This window comes from Pseudoliparis swirei, chromosome 6 (genome assembly GCF_029220125.1).
Source record: "Pseudoliparis swirei isolate HS2019 ecotype Mariana Trench chromosome 6, NWPU_hadal_v1, whole genome shotgun sequence".
Classification (NCBI taxonomy): domain Eukaryota; kingdom Metazoa; phylum Chordata; class Actinopteri; order Perciformes; family Liparidae; genus Pseudoliparis; species Pseudoliparis swirei.
Genome location: NC_079393.1, coordinates 17192584 through 17215382, shown reverse-complemented (window position 1 = coordinate 17215382; position 22799 = coordinate 17192584). Strand labels below are relative to the sequence as shown.

General features: G+C 44.4%; 2 protein-coding genes across 5 annotated transcripts in view; one reads left to right on the top strand and one right to left on the bottom strand.

The window, feature by feature from the left end:
- Window positions 1-56: 56 nt before the first annotated feature.
- accs (1-aminocyclopropane-1-carboxylate synthase homolog (Arabidopsis)(non-functional)) lies at window positions 57-7523 on the bottom strand. Of its 2 annotated transcripts, none has more exons than XM_056416459.1 (16): window positions 7170-7523; window positions 6384-7042; window positions 5525-6270; window positions 5378-5437; window positions 5221-5291; window positions 5043-5112; window positions 3742-3808; window positions 3223-3320; window positions 3022-3099; window positions 2794-2894; window positions 2256-2345; window positions 2119-2164; window positions 1698-1839; window positions 1393-1535; window positions 1147-1300; window positions 57-940 (listed from the first exon to the last, which is right to left on the bottom strand). In XM_056416459.1, the coding sequence occupies exons 2-16, from the start codon at window positions 7018-7020 to the stop codon at window positions 522-524; spliced, it is 2922 nt and encodes a 973-aa protein (XP_056272434.1). In that variant the 5' UTR covers window positions 7021-7042; window positions 7170-7523; the 3' UTR covers window positions 57-521. The 2 variants fall into 2 exon arrangements, with proteins under 2 accessions (XP_056272434.1, XP_056272432.1); XM_056416457.1 differs by having other exon boundaries at window positions 7174-7523.
- A 687-nt stretch (window positions 7524-8210) lies between these two features.
- Window positions 8211-22799, top strand: part of furinb (furin (paired basic amino acid cleaving enzyme) b) — a 73017-nt gene continuing 58428 nt past the window's right edge. Inside the window, exons 1-2 of one of the 3 annotated variants that reach the window (XM_056416830.1) lie at window positions 8211-8486; window positions 15808-16066. In XM_056416830.1, the coding sequence (XP_056272805.1) occupies window positions 15890-16066 (177 nt within the window). In that variant the 5' untranslated portion in view covers window positions 8211-8486; window positions 15808-15889. Of the gene's footprint in view, window positions 8633-8678; window positions 8893-15807; window positions 16067-22799 lie in introns of those variants that run through there. The other 2 variants (XM_056416829.1, XM_056416828.1) reach the window with 2 other exon arrangements.

Genomic DNA, 22799 nt, shown 5'->3' with positions numbered 1-22799 from the left:
CTCGTTGTTCACCAAGCAATGCAGATGTACTCTAAATGATAGATCATAGTCAAATAAAGAATTCATAAATTCCTTTATTCACAGATCATTACATTTACAGAAAGTACAATACTTTCTGATCAAATAAAGTGCATCTGATCAAATAATAAAGATATACAAATCAGATTAAGATTAACATGTTTAAGAATACAGCGTGACTGATTTTGGTGGATTTACATTTGGCCTTTTATCAGTCTGTATTACATAAACAAAAAGCAAGGTCGTCTCCTTTAGCAGCTTACGGTATTGAGATGCAGGTAAAAAAGTACTGTGCTTCCTTCCTTCCATCCTGGCCTTGCCTGCTTTCTTCTTCTTCTCTTCTCTCTGCTCTCAGCTAATGTTTCTTCTTCACTCAAAATCAGCCATTAGATTTGACTTGGTGTCAGGTGTGTCAAGCGTTTCACCACAAGCACAGGGACTAAGAAGGCTGCTGAAGGGCTCTTGAAGTTTGGCAGCTCCATTGGTGCCAGTTTATCCGAAGCTTACTTTCTGGCACTTTGCAGCAGAGCCTTGAATACATCAAGAATCTCTGGGTCCTCTCCAGCAGACAGCTCTGGAGTGTTTTTCTCCAGCCAATCGGAGGCATGGATCTGGTGCCTGAGAGTGCCAATCAGAGACTCCAGGCTGTCTGCGGGCTTGGATGCTTGGCAGTCCTGCAACAGAAACTCCTCATTGGCCAGCGAGGCCGTGTCAGGAACAGGGCTATCCTTCTCCTTCTGCTGGTCTGATGACTTGCTGTGTGGTGATGACGTTGAATTGACAACCGCAGCATTGTCCGACTCGGCACTGTCCTCTTCCACTGATTTGTCGCTCTCCTCATTGGCTTCTTTGACAGAGCGTGAAAAGGCACTGGTGCTTTTCTCCTCAATTTCTTTCAAGGTCGCCCTTATTCGCTTCAAGCCTGAAATAACACAAAACATTGCAAGAACTAGTAACTATCCAATAAAGCAGAACATTAATCGGAATAACACAAACCTTTGGATGAATGAATTAAATAAAATGTGTGATCTAATCAATGTCTTGTTTCAGACACAGTATGGAATTAGAGGGATTAACACAAAACATCGACACACAAATATATAAACTAGACCGAGACTCCAGACTGACCGAGCTGAAGGTGGTGGTGCTGGTCGGAGAAGACAATGCGGAACCAGCCGGGCGTGGAGCAGAAGAAGGCCTGACCACAGCTCAACACCACCTTGTGTCTGAGGAAACACCTCCATAGAGACAACTCCTCCTCGAACGTCGACTCTCTGAGGTACTACCAAGGCGGAGAGATAAAAGTGACACGTAAAGCCACCGGGAGGGAACAGGGTGATTTTGCATTTGATTTAGTGACTTCGAGCTCGGTACCTCTCGGAGGTCGGCCCAGACATACAGTGCAGCGGGTCTGTCCAGGTAGGGGACGCCGATACTCTGCAGCTCTCCTGTCAGGTAACTGTGAGCAGCTTTCAGTCTGCATCTGTTCTCGGGTAAAAAATCGTCGCTGATCCACTCTGGAACACGAGAGGGTGAAGTGAGAATACGTATGTGTAAATGAAATGAAAATCATTGACAAGCTTGCATCCAAAATAATTCCAGTGGAGACATTTTTAAATCCACAGAAGACAGCTTCTGTGAGGACAGCGGATTGTGTTCGTGTGACTGACGGGCCTTACCTCTGTCCTTAAGAAGTTGTGCCACCTGGTGCTGGGTGGTTCCAGAGATACCGTGGAATGAGCCCAGCTGGGCCATCGCCTCCACGAGGTCTCTGTTCTCAGTATACAGAGTGCCCAGTCTGGTTCCTGCCATTGCAAAATCCTAGAAACAGTAGAAATGGTTTTATTTTTATATGCACATATATGCATGCATAAAATTCCACATCTGCATCCAACCCATTCGTGAGCAGTGGGCTGCTCGGAAGCGCCCAGAAAGCGACTTCAGTGTCTCGCTCAAAGACACGTTTACATGCGGACAGGACGATGACAACCGACAAGCTTCTGATTAAAAGGACCGTGAAAGCAAACGCGATGTTTCATTGTCCTGTGAGCAGGGACATAAAACATCTCACAATCTCTCACGGCGCAGAACAGAACGTACCTTGCTCATCCCCCACATTACATGTGTCCTCTGTGTGTCGGGCAGACTGAGAGAAGAGCACATCATTAGCAGTTAAGCCACGGTCGTTATGATTAAAGGTCTCACGGAGTAATCATGCAGTGCGGTTCGCGCAGTACCTGTCGACACTGAGGACGCTGTGAAAGGCGACACGCTCGTCAAACACCGTCAGCATGTATACTTCATCAACGATCGAGTGGAGCTCATTTCTGAAAGCAGGAAATTGTGGAGATAAAGAGAATATAAATATATTTATACAGTGCAGCATTAATAATAAACCGGGGTTTTATATTGTTAAATCATTGTTTACGACAAAGAAAATGCAACTGAAGTAAAAAAACGGTCCCCTCCGCGCCCTGTGTCAGGGTAAAAGCCCTGTGGTTTATGGTTACAACAGCTCGGTGCCTGCAAGCGCCCATGGAGGGAATCACTCCGGCAAGATGATTTCGAAAACATGATGCAGGAGACTACTTGGCACAGAGCTGCACTTGACAATATGCTGATAGTTAAGAGAGGTGATAAAACTCCATCAAGAGCACTTGCTATTCCGTACGAGGGACAGAGCGCATAGGAACTGTGCGCAGTGCTCTGGCTGCTTTGAGCCTGAAGAGTAGTGTAAGGTCGCAGCGTGAGGTGATAGGGGGAAAGAAAACACACCTTTTGGCAAACTCCAAGAAGGCAATCATCTCGTCCAGGGTGTAGATCTCAGCCAGAGGGTTGTGTGGGTTCATCAGAACCACAGCTCGGATAGTCAAACCCTAACAGAGATGACCAGTTTCGGAATAAATATAAAGGTCTTCAAAGTCTTAAGAAATTGGGCTGTAAAGCCTTCTTTAAATGTTAATTAAGAGGAAGTGCTGCAGCATAAATTAATCCATGAATTACCTCTTGTTTCGCCCTTTTCAGCCCTTCTTCTAGTTTGCCCACAGTAAGGTGGAAGGGTCGACCGCCTTTGCCATCTGCCTGAAAATGAAAAACAACAAGACGGCAACATTCAAATTGGACAACTGGCAATAAACCTTACTGAGCGAAACCCAAGCACATCAAGCACAACCAGTGCAGGGGAATCAGGCGCCGTCTTCCTACCTCGCAGCCCAGAGGAACATGGAAGAGATTCACATCACTATACAGATGTAGATCCTCTGTGATGATGCCGTAGAAGGGAGTAGGAATAAGAAAGGCATCTGCAACAGGAAACATACAATGACCACTGAGACACAAACACATCCATCAAGACCCACATGAGCTACTCTTTGTAAAGTGGGCTAATCTGAGCAATTTTGCACAAATAAATGGTTTCCCATCAAAATGATCCACGTTGGTAGTAAATAGAGAAACATGGGCTCCTTGGGAGGCTTATGATTTTCAAATAGCTTGTATTGACAAACAAATATGTATCATTGCTGTAAATGAGTCCATTTATGTAGCTGCCCAAATAAAATGGGTTTTGTTTAAATTATTATTCGACAAATTCCCCATTGTATTGCATTTATACAGCTATTTTTAATACAGAGAAAGGGTTTTGTTGTAGTTGTTGTGCACATATTTGTATTCATGCAGTATAGCTGTGGGTGTATTGTGTGCGTCAGTGGATCCTGAACCTACCTTTAGGGTCACAAATGACTGCAGCAATACACGAGAAGAGGGAACTACAGCCATTCATCACCACAACCTGAACACACACACACACACACACACACACAGACAGAGAGAGTTATTAAAGATCCAATTAAGGCTCTGCAAATTAAGTTGGTTACCCAGAAAAACTATGTTAGTTCAGCTGCAGCATTTAGCGTCTCTATAGTCATTACAGAGATAATCAGATAAATTCATTTAACCCATTGCTATTTCATTTAAGAGAATAAATGGCTGTAATCAGAGTGTCTTCTGTAGCAGCAGTATAACACATTTATAAAAGACTTATTTGTGAGTTATTTCATAATGTTCTGGACACATGCATAAGTCAAGGGATGGGCACCTTCTTTACACAAACCACAGCAATCCTGATGGACTTGTGATACAAAAAAGACAAAACAATAAATGCAGCCGAGCCCGTTCTAGGTGGACTGCATATATTTGTCTTAAAGCATACAGCTTCATGACTAATTTTCTACCAATTCATTGGCTAATACATTTGTACTGTTTGTTTTAAGTCTTGTTACTTGATTCTTCTGAAATGTCTTGTGTTGTGTCTAACTTTGGTTGATTGAGTTTTGATGTGAAACGTTTAAGCTGCCGTCGTAAAAATAAATTAAATGTCTTTGACTGAGAAACACAATTAAAAGCAGTCAATGTGCCCCAGCCCCTTGTATTTACCCTAACAACAAATGTATTGTTTCTCTAAAGAAGTTTAAAATGAAAACTCCTGCTTTTTTTTTTTACATGTGGAAAAGCACAAAGTCAAAAGTGCATCTAATCATTCTGAAGAAGTTTTAAATGATTAATGTATAGGGAGAATTGTAGCACTGTATTGTAGTTCAGGTGGCACGACAGTAAATGTAATAATGTTCAGTAGTTTAAACTCTTGAAGATGAATAATTATTAATTTGTTGTCCATATTTTGAGAATGAAGTTGTAGTATGAAGTGCCGACTATCTGCTGTCATAATATGAATGTTGTAGAGTATTTCCCTCTCACATTTTGTAGAGAAAAAGTAAATACCGTCAACTTACAGAATGTAAATTTGATAATGAACTTCTGAAGTGTGACGACGGCAAATACTGTGAGTATTATGTTTTTACATGTTCCACAAACTGACTTGTGTTTTGAAACATTCATGGTAGATTGTATTGTCGCACCTTCCATATACATCATTCAGTAATATACTAAATTATATAATGTATTCAAATGACTGTTCACATAACGTGTGTTAAATGTGAGCATCAAAAGCAACACTCTCCACTCACGTTGTCAGCCTTCAACGGGTTTGGAGAACGGCAGTAGTGAGTCAGGAACTTTGCAACTTCCTCTCTCAGGCTGAAAGAGAAACAAGGTTATGCAACGGGTTCAGTTTGAAAGGTCTCGTTAAAACGTAACGAGGCCTTTCGTCTTTATTGAAAATAAAGGTGCACTTTAATCTCTTACAATGGGTGTGACCTCCAGTCTGAATACTGCAACAAGGATGGGGCAACATATAGCATGTCAGGCTTGGTCAGCTGGAGCAGAGAAGAAAATTAAATGAATTTGCGAATGCGGGCAGAATAATTAAATTCCCAGGATGCGAGTTCAACGTTAATCTTACCCGCTTATGAAGGAGATCATAGCAGAGCTTATTCTCACTGGTAGCCATGTTGATTATACCCTGGGAGTGAGAAAAATAAAAGTTTGTTATGGTGTCCTTTTTTCCCACATAAGAGCTGGAAGTTATTTTCTCATGCCACAGACTCACATCGGGGTTCTCTGTGTCGTGGTGTTTGTCCATCGCATATTGGGCAAAGCTCTCCTGGAGAATGCCTTGATTTTGTCGGATGCCGTTGCCGCGGTTGGACAGGTACACGCTATGGCCGAGAGGCTCTGCACCTCTCGGTGTTGCCAAAACATTCTGGGACCTTCTGCCGGCCTTTGCAGACGTAGGCGGTGTTGACTTTACAGTCGCCTGAGTGGAAACCACCTGTGCAGCGGGAGCTTCTGAAGGTGGCTGAGATGAAGATGACGAGACAGAGGTGGCAGCTGTGGTCGTCAACGATGCCGACAGATGAGCGAGGTGTGAGAAGGACGGGTCGGTCGGTGCGCCCTGTCTGACAGCAGCCAGCGCCCCGGTGAGCATGCTGAACAGGCGGAGCTCGTGCTGCCGCTCCTGTTCCGCCCTACTCTCCTCCCGCTGCTCCCTGCGCTCCTCGGCCTGCAGCTCCCTCTCCAGCCGCGCCTCCTCCAGGGAGAGGAGGCGCTCCTCTGCTGACTGCTGCCACTTCAGGAAGCTGGCCAAGGCTTTATCCAGGCTCTTTTGACCGCCGCATCTTGCTCCCCCGTGGCCCCACGAGGTTTTGCCGCTCAGGCGACGCTTCCTCTGTCTCACGGAGGTCGAGGGATAAGAAGCCTCCGCACTGGGCTGCTCAGGTGTGTCCTGTGGCACAGGACCACCAACAACCTGGGGGGTAACTGTGGCCGAGCAGGCAATGTTCAGGTCACTAAAACCTAGGGGTATGAAAAAGAGAAATAACTTTTCAATTGCACATCACTTTATGGCTTTGTGGTAATTACTTTGTTACGATTGCAATATAATAACTCATAGTATTTGGAATGACAACCTGAAGGGGAGATTCTTGCATTGGTTGAGCTCTCTCCTCGACCCAGAGAGTCCTCCGGCCCCAGCAGAGACTGCCCGTCAGTTTCCCGGTCATCTCCAGATCCATAGGACATCTCGGGGGGAGCAACGCGTGAATTCAGCATGCTCTCCTCAACATCTTCACATTTAATATCCAGTGGATCTCCAGCTTTCGGAGGCTGACCAAACAGAAACCCGCCTGAGGAAGTGGGACCAAAGGCGCCGGCTGCTCCCTGCAGGTAGATCTCAGGCCCACCGTGGCTCTGAAACACCTGCTGAGCTATGACAGCTCCACCCATGGAGGAGTAGGTAAAAGCAGGTCGGTTCGCCAGCACCCTGTCCATCACGTCGTAGAACTTCCACGACCTCATTTTGTGGTTGTCCTTAATGCGGCGGTACTCCAGCTTCATCTTTTTGATCTTCTCCCTGCACTGGTCCCCGGTGCGATAGATGCCCTTGTCGCGCAGAATGTGGGCTATGCGGTCGAAGACGCGCTGGTTGCGCAATGAGCTCTCCAATTCAATCTGGACCGACTCGCCCGACCACAGCTGGAGCAGCTCCACTATCTCCGGGTCGGTCCAGTTGCTGCCTCGCTCGTGCCTCCTGCCGCGAAAGTCCATCCTCGAAGTTACAGGACGTGTTCTGCAACATAAGACGGCGGGACAATAGAGACATTAGCGGCCACGCCGTGTCGGAACAACTCGAGGCGACGTTGACAAATTAGTCACGTGTACTGAGTTTACTGAAGCAATAAATGCACGATATTTACCCACTTGTGTTCTCTGTCTGCAAATCAAAAGCGCAGCTCTTCGGGAGCAGATTGTTGTGTCGCCGTCACTCAGGCGTGACGCCCACGTAGGTAGACTCATGTCACGGCCGGTTAGCCCGGTTCCGACTGGCTGAACCCGCAGAGTTTAGCTCAGTCCGTGCTAAGATGTGTACTTCATTGATTAAAGCGAATTGGTCAGAACTTGGCGAGACAGGGGAATTGTCCATACGTCCGCGTACACAAACATCTACTTCCGGGTTGACGGCACATGCGTGCTGTCCTTGTTCCGGGATAACTTTGGCCCGCGCTAAAGGCAGAGCTGCTGAAAGCCAGCTGTGTTTCACTCGTACCAGGCTGTGTAACTGGGAGAGGACCCAACCACGTGAGCCAGGCGAAGAGCGGTGTGCTATGGCCCCCTCTACCGGGCGGTGTGCGTCTTTCACTCGTTCGTGTAAGTTGGACAGACGTCCGGAAGATGGCGCTCACACACCGGGTCGCAAACCGTCGGACGAGCCGTCGGCATTGAAAACAAGGACGTGTGTTTTGTGTACAAGCGCAGTCCAGGGAGCCCTCATAACGATACAATAACGACGATAGAGGCTGAAACCAACGCAAACAATCATTATATTTAGAATAAATGTCCCGTCACACCATTAGCAAAGCATTAATCGAAGCGTTGTAGGCACAGATGAGTCCCTTTTATAAACGTGTACGTTTACAGTTGCACGTCATGGATTACTTATGTAATATTACACCACAATTATTGATTAATTAATCAATTTGACATGCTCGCGAAGACAAACTGTTAATGACGAACATGAAGTGTAAAAACGTGACCTTAGGCTCGTGCATTCCTCATTTTGAGCAACATGAAAACACTCACCCGCCCCTCTCGGCGGCCGCGGGGAAACAAATCAAGCGCACGCGACACTTTAGTGGCCCTAAACGTGACGTATTTCCTGGAGAAAATGGGTTGTAGCACTTTGTTGTGATCTGCGTACAGTAGTGATCCGTTATATTGTATTGGCACGCAGACCCCATCATTCTCCATTTTTTTCCCCATCACTGTCCCATTTATTTATTGTCTGAATTAATGCAAGCTGCACGTTACCCGAGCAAAAAAACAAGTCATGTGAAACAACTGAACAAAGCCCACTCAGAAGAAGCACCGGGCACGATATAACGACCCTGGTGGCAAGTTTGTGGCGGAGAACAAGCGAGACAGGAGAGTTGCACGGAGCACCTGGAGGAGGATGGGCGTGATCGGGTCGCATCTTTAATCATCTCCTGAACTAAGTAGAGGACGCACCGCCTCAGGTTAGATGTAAAGTTGAAAGTCAAACCTCAGGAGAAAGGAGAGTCTCCGCCCGGAGGAGGAAGAAGAGGAAGAAGATAATGAGAAGGCTAGCTGGACCCTTCGTTTTATTCTTGTCATCTTAGTTTCTGTGAAAGCCGCGAGTCAGGTGTGTTACAGCGGGGCGGGGAGGTGGAGTGGGTGGGAACAATGGGAGTATTTGCGGAAAGCATGACGGCTTTTTTTGCATAAAGTCTCTGCTCAGCGTTGCCGACGGCTCTCACCAGTCTTCCCAGTCGGGTAACTCCTTCCCCAGTGCGCGGAACAGGCTTCCTCAATCCAACACAGGTGGATCTTTTTTGTATTTATTGAAGGAGACATGACTTGACCGGCTGGTCCGCGGCGCTTCCCCGTTGAAGTTTATTGTCGGTAAGATAACGGTGTTTGTGTTGAAACTCTTGTATTTACTGTGCAGTTTTTCTGCAGGATGTCGCGATTCTGTTTATTTTATGTTTATTTGTTGTTCTCTCTCTCTCTCTTGTGCAAAGGCTCGTACATTTTCTTTGTTTCCTTTTTTAATTAGTTTGACCTCAGGAGAGGCATATCTTATTTAGACCACTATTCATCCTCACACTGGCATCAGATACGTGTGTCTATTTTAAGAAAAGTAAAGTGTGCTCAGTTTGGACCAAGGAGCTGAAGAAACTCAACTTCAGGGGCTATAACTCATCCTATGGTGTCCTTTGGTTGTTGTTGTTATTGATAAACAATGTTGTTACCTCAAGTGCAACTCCCAGTGGGTTCTCAACAAGGGAGGAAGTCAAGGTCACACGCTTTTGAGGCACAGCACTGCTCTAAGCTTCCTCCTCAATTGGATCACACTTCCTCATCGTATCACAGATTACCCTATGAAACGAATCTTTTGATGCCTGTTTTTGTTGTGTCTAAATCTTGCCGAGGTCAGTAAATAAATTGATAATATCTAGTTAAACGCTTTTAAAAAAGAGATGCTCCCATGTGTATGTTGCTGGAGGAAGTCGGACTGTGTGGTTTACATGCACCTCTACAGCTCTGTTGATTTATTGCCAGCGCTGTGTTAAACAATGCTAGTAATCCTTCAATAGCAAACTCTTCGGAGCAAATCTTTTCATAAGAAGCATAAAGCAGGAATCCAGTGGTGGAGAGAGAGAGAAGTAGAAAGTCACACAACAACATAACTCATCTATAAAGTAGGACAGAAAGTGTCGTGGATGAGAAGACGTTTGACACAGCGAACAATGCCAAGACTCAGGTAGCTGGATCTCTCTGCGGGACATTACTTACAGAATTGATTCTTGCTCCTGGACACATTGCTGCTGTCCTAGACAACATTTTTATCGGGCTTTCCCATCTCCGCCGCTCCTAGGCACTGGAAGCAAAGATGGATCAGGCTTTAGTGACACTTAGTCACGGCGTTCCCGCTCACTTAAAAGCGTGTCTCTGACGATGAACGCACAGCTCACTTCTAGCTGTACGCCGGTGTTTGGACAGAGCACAACATACCTCTAAATTGTAGCAATTTCCCCTCGCAGGAGAGGATGCTTGGCTGTCAGTGGTCCTTCACAAATGCTGCAGTTCTCTCCTGTGCCTTGGTTTTCTGTGAGAGTGCAGCCCAGAGCGCCTAGTGGGTGTTGATTTGTCTGTTGGGCCTGAATTGGAGCTGGAGTGCTGCATGTGGTCCGTCACAGCTTAGAGTGCCTGTCATTGCCAATGGAAATCGCCTGTTCCCCTCCATTAAGAGTAGATGTGGTATTCTGTCACATTGTAGTTATTGCGTCTCTCCAGAGACATGCTCATGGAGCGAAAGGTAACTGAATGCGTGTGCTGCACATTTGCACTTGCAGACATGTTCATTCAACTGTCGGCCTCTGCTGATGTTCACCAAGCAGTTTCTCTGGGGCCGCTGGGGGTCCAGGGTTTTCCTGGTCATACAGATTTTCCAGATGGGTGGGAACATTTAATTAATAACCAGCACTTTAAAAGAGGTCAATCTAGAGCTGGGCTATACTTTGAGTATTAGAATGTGCTGGACTCGTTGCCATGATATTGATTGTGTGGTGAGTGGTGACATTATCTGTTTGACTGGTGGGCAACATGAATATTCTGTGATATGTCAGTATAGGCCATAAATGAACCTTGTGTGTGTGTGTGTGTGTGTGTGTGTGTGTGTGTGTGTGTTGTGTGTGTGTGTGTGTGTGTGTGTGTGTGTGTGTGTTCCCCCCAGATCTTGCTAGATTTCTGCGCACTCAAATTAAAGCAGTCTGGCTCATAAATCAAAAGCTATTGTTCCTGAAAGCTGCAAGTCCGTAGAATATCCAGCAGCGCTCCACACTGTTGCCCACGCTCTCCAATGATGATATCCAGACAATAATAAATGCACAGCATTGATGCTTTGCTGATCCATCACCCTCTCTACTCACAGGACAAGAACCTCTCTGGTTGCACTTCACTGAGCAGCTACACCGGAAAAGGTCCGGGGGGGTGAAGGGCACCCTCGTCAAACGCACCTCGGCTGTCATTGAGGTCGGGTGATAATTCAATATGATGATGTAACGTCTTTCTGTGCGATGCACAATCGTGGTCGTCTAAATTGATAGCACGCTCACAAACTAGAATTTCTCTGAAAATCTGATTTTAAATGTGATCGGATCAAATGAGAAAGTACAAAGTAATTTGTGAAGTAATTAATTGCTCAGATGCTCATGATGAATTTTCCAGCAGAATTGCTCAGCTAAATCTTTTGCCAGGAGCCACCTGTGGGTGTTTCTCCTGCTGTTGAGATCCATATAGGGATTTGTTTCAAACGGGCATCTTTGACAACTATTTCTTGCCGTTCTTGTCGCCGTGAGTTACTGAACTACGTTTTGAGTTCTGTCAATAGCTGGAAACAGAAGGTGGGGAATCAATAATTCAAAGCTGTCGTGTTATTTCAGCAGACCATCGGCTTGTCACCTATCCACCGCTGCATTTCCACCAGCTCACTTACTCACAACGTTAATCTGGAAAGAGGTTATGCAACTGATTTTCTATTTTTGTTGTAGTTTAGAATCGTTGGAGTCTACGGTCTTAGGTTCTCCCCTAGTTTGGAGGTTGAAGCTTCACCTCAGTTTCAGGCCTTTGATGTATATTGTAAGAGTATTCAGTCTCTTGTTAACTCCTCTCCAGGCTGTGTTTTGAGAGGAGGTGTTTTGGGCGTTATTATGTGCCCGTTATTTTCTGTAATGCCGTGTGGGGGAGGGATACCCCCTTCTCTCTCTCCATCTATTCCTCCCTCGCTAGCTTGGTGACAGCAGACCCCTTGCTCTGGTTCTTGTGACTCCAGCATAGCATCTAATGAGCTCAGAAGGATTGCACCACAGGAAGAGTGACAGCCCCATGTCATGTTTCCACCACCTGTGCTGCTGCTCTCCAATCCACACCCACTCCTAGATGTATCTGCCCAGCCACAGTACATATTCAGATTCAGCAAGCTTCTCCTCCTTAAATAGTGTGGATGTTTTCAAATTGTCCACTGCCAAGCAGGGCTGGACTGGGACAACAATTAGGCCCTGGCATTTTTGGCCCAGACAGGCCCGGACCACACCCACCAGCACAAAAATACGTCTTATATAACGTGCTGTACAGTCATATATATACAGTATTCCCCCAAACCACTACAAAGATGACTACATGCAGTAAGCAATGGTACCAGTGCAAATAGACCAGTGTACTCACTCACTCTTGACTGGCGGTGGTGGCCATAATCTCCATACTTGACTCAAGTACAGTAGAAGTAAAATGTTATCAAATAAAAGCACCAGAAGTCAAAGAATAATTTCAAATATTTTATTATATTAAATAATAAATTCAAATAATTTAGTACTAGTAATAAATACAGCATACTGTAAACTCACTGCTAAACAAAGAGAAAGTGTGAAGTCCACTCCAGTGAAATTTCTTCTCTTCAAACAAATGACGGCAGCCTTTGAGAGAGACATACAAAACAAAACAAACTGTGACGTCCCTCACTGTATGTCAGCCACTTCCTGCAACTTCCATCTCTGGTGAACACCTTCCTCACAACAGGGCTTTTAGCCTCTTGTTTGGGAGCCTGCCTCAATGAAGGGTCAGGGCGGGCAAAATAATCTACACCCTGTTCTTCCTCATTGTTTTAGCCTCCACTCCAACTGCAGCTTGACTTGCCTGGACATACAGAGTCAAGGAGAGATGATTACAAGTAGGCCTAACTTTAACTTAACAAGGTCCAAAACAATAAAGCTATTAAAACTATAAGTATCTGCTCCTACTTTGTACTACTGTATTTGACATAGTGGCTGTCTGTATACATTGGCTCTTTGTAGGCTATACATGTTCTATTCTCTTTGTATGTTTGTTAGTTTTGCAATAATAATAATAATAATAATGCAGCTTTTTGTTCTTGTTGCCATACTGTAGGTCACTGAATGACATCACTGGAGTCATCATGCATCACACATCGACATCTTTATAAGCCCTCTAAGATGATTATTTGTTGAATTGGATCCCCATTAACTTATTTGCCATCTTGGTGACAGCTATTCTTCCTGAGTTCCGCACATTAAAACAAACAACATTCAACATATATGAAAATGTGACACCCAACAACAGTGTGTGCACACTATGGGTATTTTTAAGCTGCCAGCGTCCGTTTTACTATAATCCTATGGAGTAGACCGTGCTGAGCCCTGTTTTACTCCACCATCGGTAGCGTATTTTTCTGCAGCTCAGAGCGTCTTTTCCAGTTGAAAAAGTTAAACTTCTCAGAGAAAACGCCCGTCAAGCACTTTTTGACAGCTGACCAATCACAAGCAAGACCTGTCCGGCTGAAAAGCTAAAGGTAGCTAGCGTAGCAAGTAGGTTGGCTAGCTTGTGTGGTTGGCTAGCTAGCTAATTATATTGTCATCAAGTGCATTACGACAAACACATCAACTGATTATTGATATGTGCATGAATTCAAACATGTTGACAGTGTTGTTGTCTTGGGTAGTTAGCTTATTCACCTGTTTAACGTTTTGTACTATCGCGAAAATGTTGTAGTAACATTGTTATGACAACAAAACTGCTTTTGTTGCCAGCGTCTTTTCTACCTGAAAGAGTTTTCATTTTAAAATAAGCTAGCTGTGTAGTAACGTCAGCCAGCTGTAGCTATAGTCTGTAGCTATATTTTCCTGACCGGATCAACTAAAGTTTGCTTCCTCTGTATCTGCTGCTCCTGCTCCTCTCTGCCAGCCTCCTCTTCAACCTGTTGCTGCTGTGGTAACGTTAACATTAAACTTGAGCAGCAGCAAACATGTCCCTAATGTTGACACATTTGGCAGCATCTGCCTCGAGTCTCGTTTTCTTTTCTCTATAATTTTTCCCAGCCTCCCTTCCGTTTTTCCATCTCTCAAGTATCCAGGCTCAGCAAACCTCTCTCTCTGTTGATTGGGCCAGCCCTGTGTCTGTATAGAAAATGGACCAATGGGCGATTTATGGGCCATTCGATGGTAGCATATTTTCGGGCGGCGTCCAAAAAGATAAGTTTTTTGTTTTGTTTTTGGACGCCCAGCGGGCATTTGCCCGGTATGCCAGATGGCCTATCCAGCCCTGCTGCCAAGCTATACACAGGAACAAGCCGTTATTAGAGTGGAACCATATTAAGTGTTTGAAATCAATATGGATGCACTCCCTGAGAGGAGTTTATTTTAGATGATCCAAACCAAAGCTATAGTGTGAAACCTCACCTCTGATTCCTGAGAGTATCCAAAGGCCACGGGCAACATGTCGTCATATCCCTGAAATGTATGCCTGGACCCGTTGCTTCTGGTCTGTGCTGCCATGTGATGTAACTGTTGTTACATGCTGTCTATTGGGGTCAGGAGGGGAAGAGACTCGGTGATGAGGTAAACTGTCACCTTCTGCAAAATAATCACTTCATTGGAATACACTGTGAGAATACACCGCTTTTTTCTTTCACCCTCAATGCCGAAGAGGAGTCCACACACACCCAGGCCCAGTCAGTGGAGCTGTCTATTCTACTGCAGGTTTGCCTTAGCTTGCAGAAGATAGGCTGCTGCTTAAAAAAAAATCCATTAGCAAGGCTGAAAGTCTAACGCTTCACAGCAGCCCCTTAAAGCCTGAAACGGTCGTCAAACTCCACAACTTGAAACTGACAATGAACACAGCACCGAGGACTTTCTGCCGTAAGAGAGTGGGGATAAACATGTTAATTTGTCCTCAGTGTGGCCATAGATGGAGGAGAGACCACATGGTGTTTGGACTCGAGATGGTTTATCTCCTCGGGAGCCTAAAACTGCTGAGCAAAGATCATCAACATCTGCATATATATCCATATATCTTGTGAGCACAACAACAGCATGGCGGCGAGATGAGAACAGCTCCATTGAGTGCTTAAAATAAAGAGCTCATCTTTTAGGGAGAATGAATGATCAGCCAGACTTTTGTTGCCCCTTTGTATTGACATATTCAGACATAACTAGATATTTAAAAATATACTGACTAGAGCAACCTGTCCCTATGCGCACCAGCCTTTCTCCATCTTTCTTCTCTTTGTACCGGCTACAAAGGTTTATATTGGAAATTAAATTCCTTTTTGAATTTTTAAACCTGCCAGAAAACAACACAACAGACTTACTTTTCCTCAATTCAAATGGCTGAACCTGAACACTGAAAGTAGCTCCTATTTCTTTCCACATCAGTGAAGCAGGGACTGCCTCACTGACTGGCACCATGAAGCCACATCAGCAGGAGGACTGGACATGCATCTAAATCTTTCTTCTGGATGGGCCGATATACAAAGCAGATTCCCACATCGTATCATCTTCCCTCTCACTCCCAAGTCCATTCACTTCCCACACGGCTTTCCCTTTTTTATGTGTGACTTACGGGCTTCTTTCCTGTGACTCAAATAGAGCGACGAATCAAAACTACCGTCGCTGTGTACTGGTTTGCTTGAAGCTCATTCTGTATTGCAGCAACATGCCTACTGTATATCATTATCATACATAACCATTCTGGAAAAAGTAAAAGAAAGACAACACTTCTGTTTTCAGCAGAACCCATTTCTTTTGATCTAATATATTTGTTTGCACATTTATGAAGAAGTGTTTGCTGTCTGACAATGGAGCGGTGAGGTTAGCATAATGCATGATACGGTACTGTGGATGTGCTGTTTATTGTAGTTTCAGTCTTGGGAGTTTGAATTCTGGATGGCATACTCAGGCCCAACGGTGACCCAGTTAAGAAGGCCGTATTTGTGTTAAAGCCGTCTCGTCCTCTCATCTCTAGGACACTGTTCTACTTTGCGGCAGTAGCGCAGAGCAGCCCCATTCTGCCCGGAAAGGCTGCCCTGTGAAGTGTGCTGCTGTTCATGGATGCCAGGGTGGCCCTGCTGCACTTATGGACAGTCCTTGTCCTCCTGACGGCAGAACTGAAGTGGACTGATGCTGCAGAGGTCTACACCAACGCCTGGGCTGTCCAGATCAATGGTGGGCCTGAGGAAGCGGACCGCATCGCCAGGGAACACGGTTTCATCAACCATGGCAATGTAAGTCCTTCTTCTGTGTCTGTGTCTCTCTGTGTGTGTGTGTGTGTGTGTGTCTGTGTCTGTGTGTGTGTGTGTGTGTGTGTGTGTGTGTGTGTGTGTGTGTGTGTGTGTGTGTGTGTGTGTGTGTGTGTGTGTGTGTGTGTGTGTGTGTGTGTCTGTGTCTGTGTGTGTGTGACTCAATAACTACCTATCATGGCACTGCATGTGAAACTGTATCCATACACAGCGAATCAGTGTATACAAAAATATTGTACATCAAAGCTGAGCATCAGAGGGCCAGACATGACCCCTGCAGGCAATCCTGTTTTTGCAGCAGAATGCAAAAGTATGGCGGACCCTCTCCCTCTCCTCGTATATTAAGTGGGGCACGAAAGACCCTGGCAGACGGTTGTGTTTACAGAGCAGTGTTGGGAATAGATGGGAATAACCTGGCTGTTATCGCAGTGTTTCAAGGAAGGTTGTTCCATTTAATTGTGATGTAGGTAGTTTAGTTTTTACTGCCACCTCTTCAACTCCTACTCTCGGTGTTGCTAAAGTTATTTTAATTAAATTAGCCGTTGTGTCATATCGTTAGCAGATAGCCGGAAGAGAAATAATTTGAGAGCAGTGAAGAATAGGGTGTATAGGAGGGGAAGTCGTCGTGACTTATTTTCTCAGCGGTGTGTTAAGTCACTTGAATATTAAAATGCTTCAAAAGCTAAGCTGTTCCATATTTGTGCTCGGCAGTTGACAGCGAGTCGCTGTGTGGTCCCCTCTTCCCCTGTTGCTCCACTTGTGACTTGACTTCATTTGCATGCATCTTTGTGGCGCTGCTACACACGCCAGTGAACAACCTTCTGGATGACTCCTTTGGAGTATGCGTAGGAGCTTCTGCATACACACCACACACACACCCTTAAATAAGGAGGATTTTACAAATGAACTGTTTGCAAATTTAGTTGGCTTATCTTTGCTTTTTTCTTTTTTTACTATAGAGGGTTTTTTGGAGTTCAAAGCAAGATGTCTTTAGTCTCCCTGTTATTATATAACAGTTGTAACATGGATTTACAGATGTGTGTCATTATTAAATGCCCTTTATTGTCCAGAATATAATATTAAATTGTATTCATGTGACTTAACGTTTAGCTGGTCTGAGGAATGTTTACATTCTGTTGGGATCTGGAGTTTATTGTATGGATCTGGACGGTTGTTCCAACAGTGGAAACACATTGTACTTCATACATTAGGGGGAAGGGCTTCGAGATAGAGAATGAATCTCTAGTCTTAGTGAATTGGGTAAAATGAAATGTTAAATATTCTGCTCACACAGCACGCATACATATTCTTGACCGACCCAGGGACATGATGCGGTTATATGGTCACCTTCCCTAAAAAAAACCTGGATGGCTTTCTTTCTCCAGTTTCTGTCCTTCCCTCATGTCATTCAAACCACAAAGACGTCAGCCTCGATTCTACCACTGAATGAAAGCGGAGATGTATAGTTTTATTTCCTCCCTATGTTCACCTGTGATTGAGTCAAAGGAGTATACTAGAAGCAGTCATAGGAGCGAGTCTATGATGATGCCATATGGCAGCTTTTAATTTTCACTGCGTCTGACATGAAACGCGTGTTGCCGCAAAGCGGGGCCTAATAAAATGAATAAAGACTCGCCTCATCCTAGCCAACCAACAGGTCCTTTCTGTGGTTCTCACCTCAGCCCACAATATGTCTGTCTCCTTTACAGATGTTGAAGAAATGCTATAGTGGAGCTTATTTATGCACCTTTGATGTGAGAGGCAGATATTACAACACTCTCTTTAAGTTTAGAGAAGGTGACAATGGATAATAAGAAAAGGGAGAAGTAGAGAAGCAGGTAGAAAGATAATTGACAATTTGAAAAATAAGAACGGAGGATAGTATTAAGAACTGAAAAGCTTGACTGCAGGATGGCCGGAAGGGTGACATTTTATATTAGCCACCGTCTGAAATTAGATTTTGTGTGAGTACATCTTCAGTCATTGTTTCACAGAGGCACCCAAATAAGTTTTATTTTCGTCTCTATTCCCTAAGTGGGGGCTATGAGAACGGATGTTCTCCAGGAGTGGTGCAGTGACAGCCCAGTGTGGGCTATGTGAGGCTGTGTATGGCTGCGGGCCTACAGGGGAAACGGCCTAGTCATTTTTACGTCATACTTGGTTGTTCTACAGAGCACTCGGAGATCGAGGAGGCTGATGTAGCCTATAATTGCGAGGTAATGGGATTTTTATCACAAATGCGATTATGGGATCATCACGTAACTGATTGTTTGTTCCCCGCAGTGTTCAGATATGCCTTATTATCTTGGTGTATCTTTTAAGTATTTGCAGATTCACATATTATGCTTCAGCTTCATTTTATTTGTGTGTGTGTGTGTGCAAACACATGTGTTCAACACCAGGAAGTACTTTGTTCAATATTATGTGTTTTTTTCTTTTCTTCTCATGATTGTATACCCGCGTGGGCGTTCCAGACCAGGGTTTAGAGCTGAATATCACTTTGTTCTCCTGGTGAGCAGAGTCAAAGTCATTGTTTTTATGAGGATGGGCATGCTCTGTGGGCGTTGGACTGAATCACCCCGCTTTGTGGAGTAGATGTCTAATGCCAGATCCCTCTCTGTGTCTTTCTATCTCTCTATTGTTCTCTCTCTAAATCTGTCCATCTGGGTCTCTTTCTCTCTTTCTATCGTTAACACACTCTATAATTATGCTATTGTGTAAATGTAACCTGAAATAAACAATACACAGGTTATCTAACTTCCCGCTGTCGACTCCATCGTCCGTGGCCTTCCAAAGCTGCAGGAAAACAGTCCACTGTGATGCAGAGGCAACAGGTAGCTTCCAGCTGGTCGGTGTTTGATGGCTGTCACTCTGTGTCGGCTGACTGCACGATATAGTATTCCTTCAAAAGTCAATATTCCTGCTGCAATTTCCCAATTTCAAAACATCCCAGCCCAAAACATACACAAACCCACACCGGCTATGTGCTCGGTGGAATGTAATGTGATCCAATGCCAACTATGTGATGCACCAGTCCTCTCTCTCTCTCTCTAATTTGTGTGTGTTTGAAGGTAAGAGTTTATTAAAAGAACATCAAACGTATCTCCTTCTTACACTCTGGTTCTCCATCTCTTGTGTCTCGTGTGCATATTTGCTATAAGAGGTTCATATGCTCACATTTTGCCACTCTAGTTTTACTCTTAGACCGATACTTCCCTGTTCTGCAGCAAAGCCTGCACCTGCAGTATTGGCTGTCTTTTATTTCCCCCAGGACTTTGAGGGAACATGAGGAGTGCCTTTCTGCATAAAGCTGTGAAGTCTCGCCGCTGGCACCAACAAATTACAACACAGGAGTCTCCAGGGTGTGAGTGTGTTAGGATGGTACCTGGAGGACATTCCGAGAAAGTGTTAAATTGTTTGTTCTGTCACGCTAATCCCTCAAGTCACATTCAGAATGAGCTCATACAACTATGAATTATGATTCTTCAATGCTATATTCTTATGAAACCTGAAACTCCTCCCTCATCACACACTCCTCCCCCATCACACACTCCTCCCTAATTACAAATTCCTCCCCAATAACACACTCCTCCCCATCACACACTCCTCCCCAATAAAACCACTCCCCCCCATCACAGACTCCTCCCCAATCACACACTCCTCCCTAATAAACAGACTCCTCCCCTATCACACACTCCTCCCTAATCACACACTCCTCCCAAATACCAGACTCCTCTCCCATCACACACTCCTCCCTAATAATAGACTCCTCCCTAATCACACTCTCCTCCCCATCACACACTCCTCCATAATAACAGACTCCTCCCCAATAACCGACTCCTCCCTAATAACTGACTCCTCCCCCATCACACACTCCTCCTTATTAACACACTCCTCCCCCATTACGGACCCCGCCCTTATTATACAATTTCAAATATGCAGCGTTGTTCTTAGTCTCTTTTCATCTTGTTGGGTAACGTACTGTGACTGAGTTCATCATCATTAACTCAAAATATTAATATTCATACTAATTGATTGATAAACATTGCACCAAAATGTTTCAGACATTTCTCAAAAGCATTTGTCTTGTGGCTACAGAATGTAAATAATGCATCATTTCTTCATCTTTAAAGTCATTAAAATAAGTAATTCCGAAAAATATTTATTCAGACCCTTTGCAACATTTTCAGAGCTCAAAAAATACGAACATAAACCAGTCTTGTGGCTGCTTTGTATCACCTTTCATATCACCCTTTATCTATTGACAAAAAGAAATATTTGAACATGCAGACATTAACATAAAAATGATTCTTCACTGGAGTAATGTGTGCGGAGTCACATGAGTTAACATAGCTGCTGCAGGCAACACATTATTTTCAATAACCACTAGATCCTTCCTTGGTTGTGTGTGTGTGTACTTTTGTATTTGTGATGGTTAGTTATCTTCCAGTTTAGTACAACCTCCTGCTCCTGCTTACCGACTCACAGCCGTACTCTAAAGCATTTGTGACTGCCTGCCCGCTGGCACACCAATATGCAGCCTGCTCTGGCGTCAGCTTTTCATGGAGAAAATATCCAGCATATTATTTGCAATAGATTTACTCTTGTTTCGCGAAATGAGGTGTGGGTTAGGGGGGGGGGGCATTATTTTGTTGGCATAACACACGCATTATTCTCAAGGCCACTTGGCATTTGAAAAAGTAGTCCTTTTGGTATTTGTACTTTGTTATGAATTGTGAATCATACTTTAGTGGCTGAAGCCTCCTTCATGCTTGTCCTCCTGCTTCTTTCCTCTCTTATATGAGGTATTCAATTCCTGCATCATTCTTCCGCCACCACAATATCTTTTAAAATCCAGTGGGGAATGTTGCTTCGCGATCTTCTCAACTCGTTTTGTGTCTGCCATTTTTTACTTTCTATCCTCTTCCATCTCTCCATCTTAAATCATCCAATATTTGCCAGTTGTTCAGAAGTCTGGTCTCTCTCTCTTACCCTCCCTCCCTCTCTCCCCCCTCTTTCAGTCACACTCGCCTACCGTCTAGTTTCACTTTATTTCAGTGTTTACTGATCTGAGGGAAGTGTACCTCCTCGTCCCAGAGCTGTCTCTCATTAAAATGCACCACTTCATTAAATGGAGCCTTCAGCCCTTTTATCTGTTTCCAAAAATGTCTCAGAGAAATGGGATGGTGCTACGCTAGAGATCCACAGAAACCATTGGTCAAAAGGTGCTCAAAACTGTTTGATAAGTACAAATCATGTTCACTCTTAAGTCTGCTCGAAACAGTGCTTCGGTAACACATTTGCATTCAGGTTTTGGACTGGAAGGGAAAGAAGCTTCAAAAAAGGGATGTTGTTTTCGTGCTTCGGGTGGTGGGATGACGCAAAGACCAGACGGTAAAGATCAAGTGCATAGAGTCTATCAGACTGCTCTCTCTGTTCCTCTGAGATATGGAGCCAGCCATGGGTGTGCATTGTCTGCCTCCATTCTGGTCTCTTTCCTTCAGAGAGGGCTTTTTAAGACCACTCACAATCATAATCTGCCCATTATTGATTGAGGATAACTTTGAGTCAATTGAAGATGGAATGTTTCTTTTGTAAGACATTGACTTCTGTTCACATGGAGGAATGTAGCGACCATAGAGTTCAGCTTTAGCTTTAGCTACAACCGCTTTGAGAGTTTGTGCTCTTCTTCAGCGACTGTACTTCCCTTCCACAGATATTGTCTTTCATAGCATGAGAAGAGAATAAACATGCCACGCCCAAGCATTAAAAACACATGACCAAACACTGTTTCATACATCAACATGGGAATGTGATACATTTATAGATTATCGATCCACTTTGTCCAAGAGTTCTAAAAGTACTTTTTCAGGATCTGGTGAGTCCTGGAGATATCTCCAATGTCTCTGTTTGCATCACCTTGTTTGCTCTCTTCATAAAATCTTTAAATCATTTTAAGATTTAGAAATGGACTGTTGTATTTCATGAGATAATAAAGGTTACCATGATACCTTTGCAGTGGAACCTGGCTCTTTGTATGTGAGCAGAGAGGTAGATCTGATTTTGTGTGGGTGTGTGTGCATAGCAAATGTTATCGTGAGGGTGTTTTCCTGCACCGTACGCGCAGCATTCAGTTGTGTATTGCAGAACAGTTTGAGTAACAGTTCATGACAGCACGATCAGTTTAAAAGTCGGCTGCATAATGTGCAGTCGGATGTATTTTGCTGAAGTGTCTCAGGCTGGTGAAGTCCATCAGGACCGATGAGGGTCTACAGACATTTGCAATATCACTGTGAAAGACTCAGGGAAGCTCCGCCTCTGAATTGCTCTGTCGTTGTGTTTATTGCATCGATCCATCAATTATATATAATGTCAATTTAATGCATTGATCTGCGAGAAGAAATAATCAAATACCTTCGAAAAACTGACTCATCAAATTGAAATGGAACGACTCGCTCCAGCGCCTGGATTAAAAAACAGAAGCTGGCCCTCTCGCTGCTCCTGCCATTACTGCCACCAGGACGGCTGCCCTGACAGAGACGTGCTGCTAATGTCACTACAAAGGCTGCTGCTACTGCTCGGGTCAAATGTCTTCCAGACCTGCGAAACAATCCAAAAAATGGTCATAAGAATAGAATAATCCATTTTGGTTAATCGGTACTGAGTCACTTAGAGTTTCCCCAGATGGAACCTCAAAAAATTAAATAAGAATAAGCCC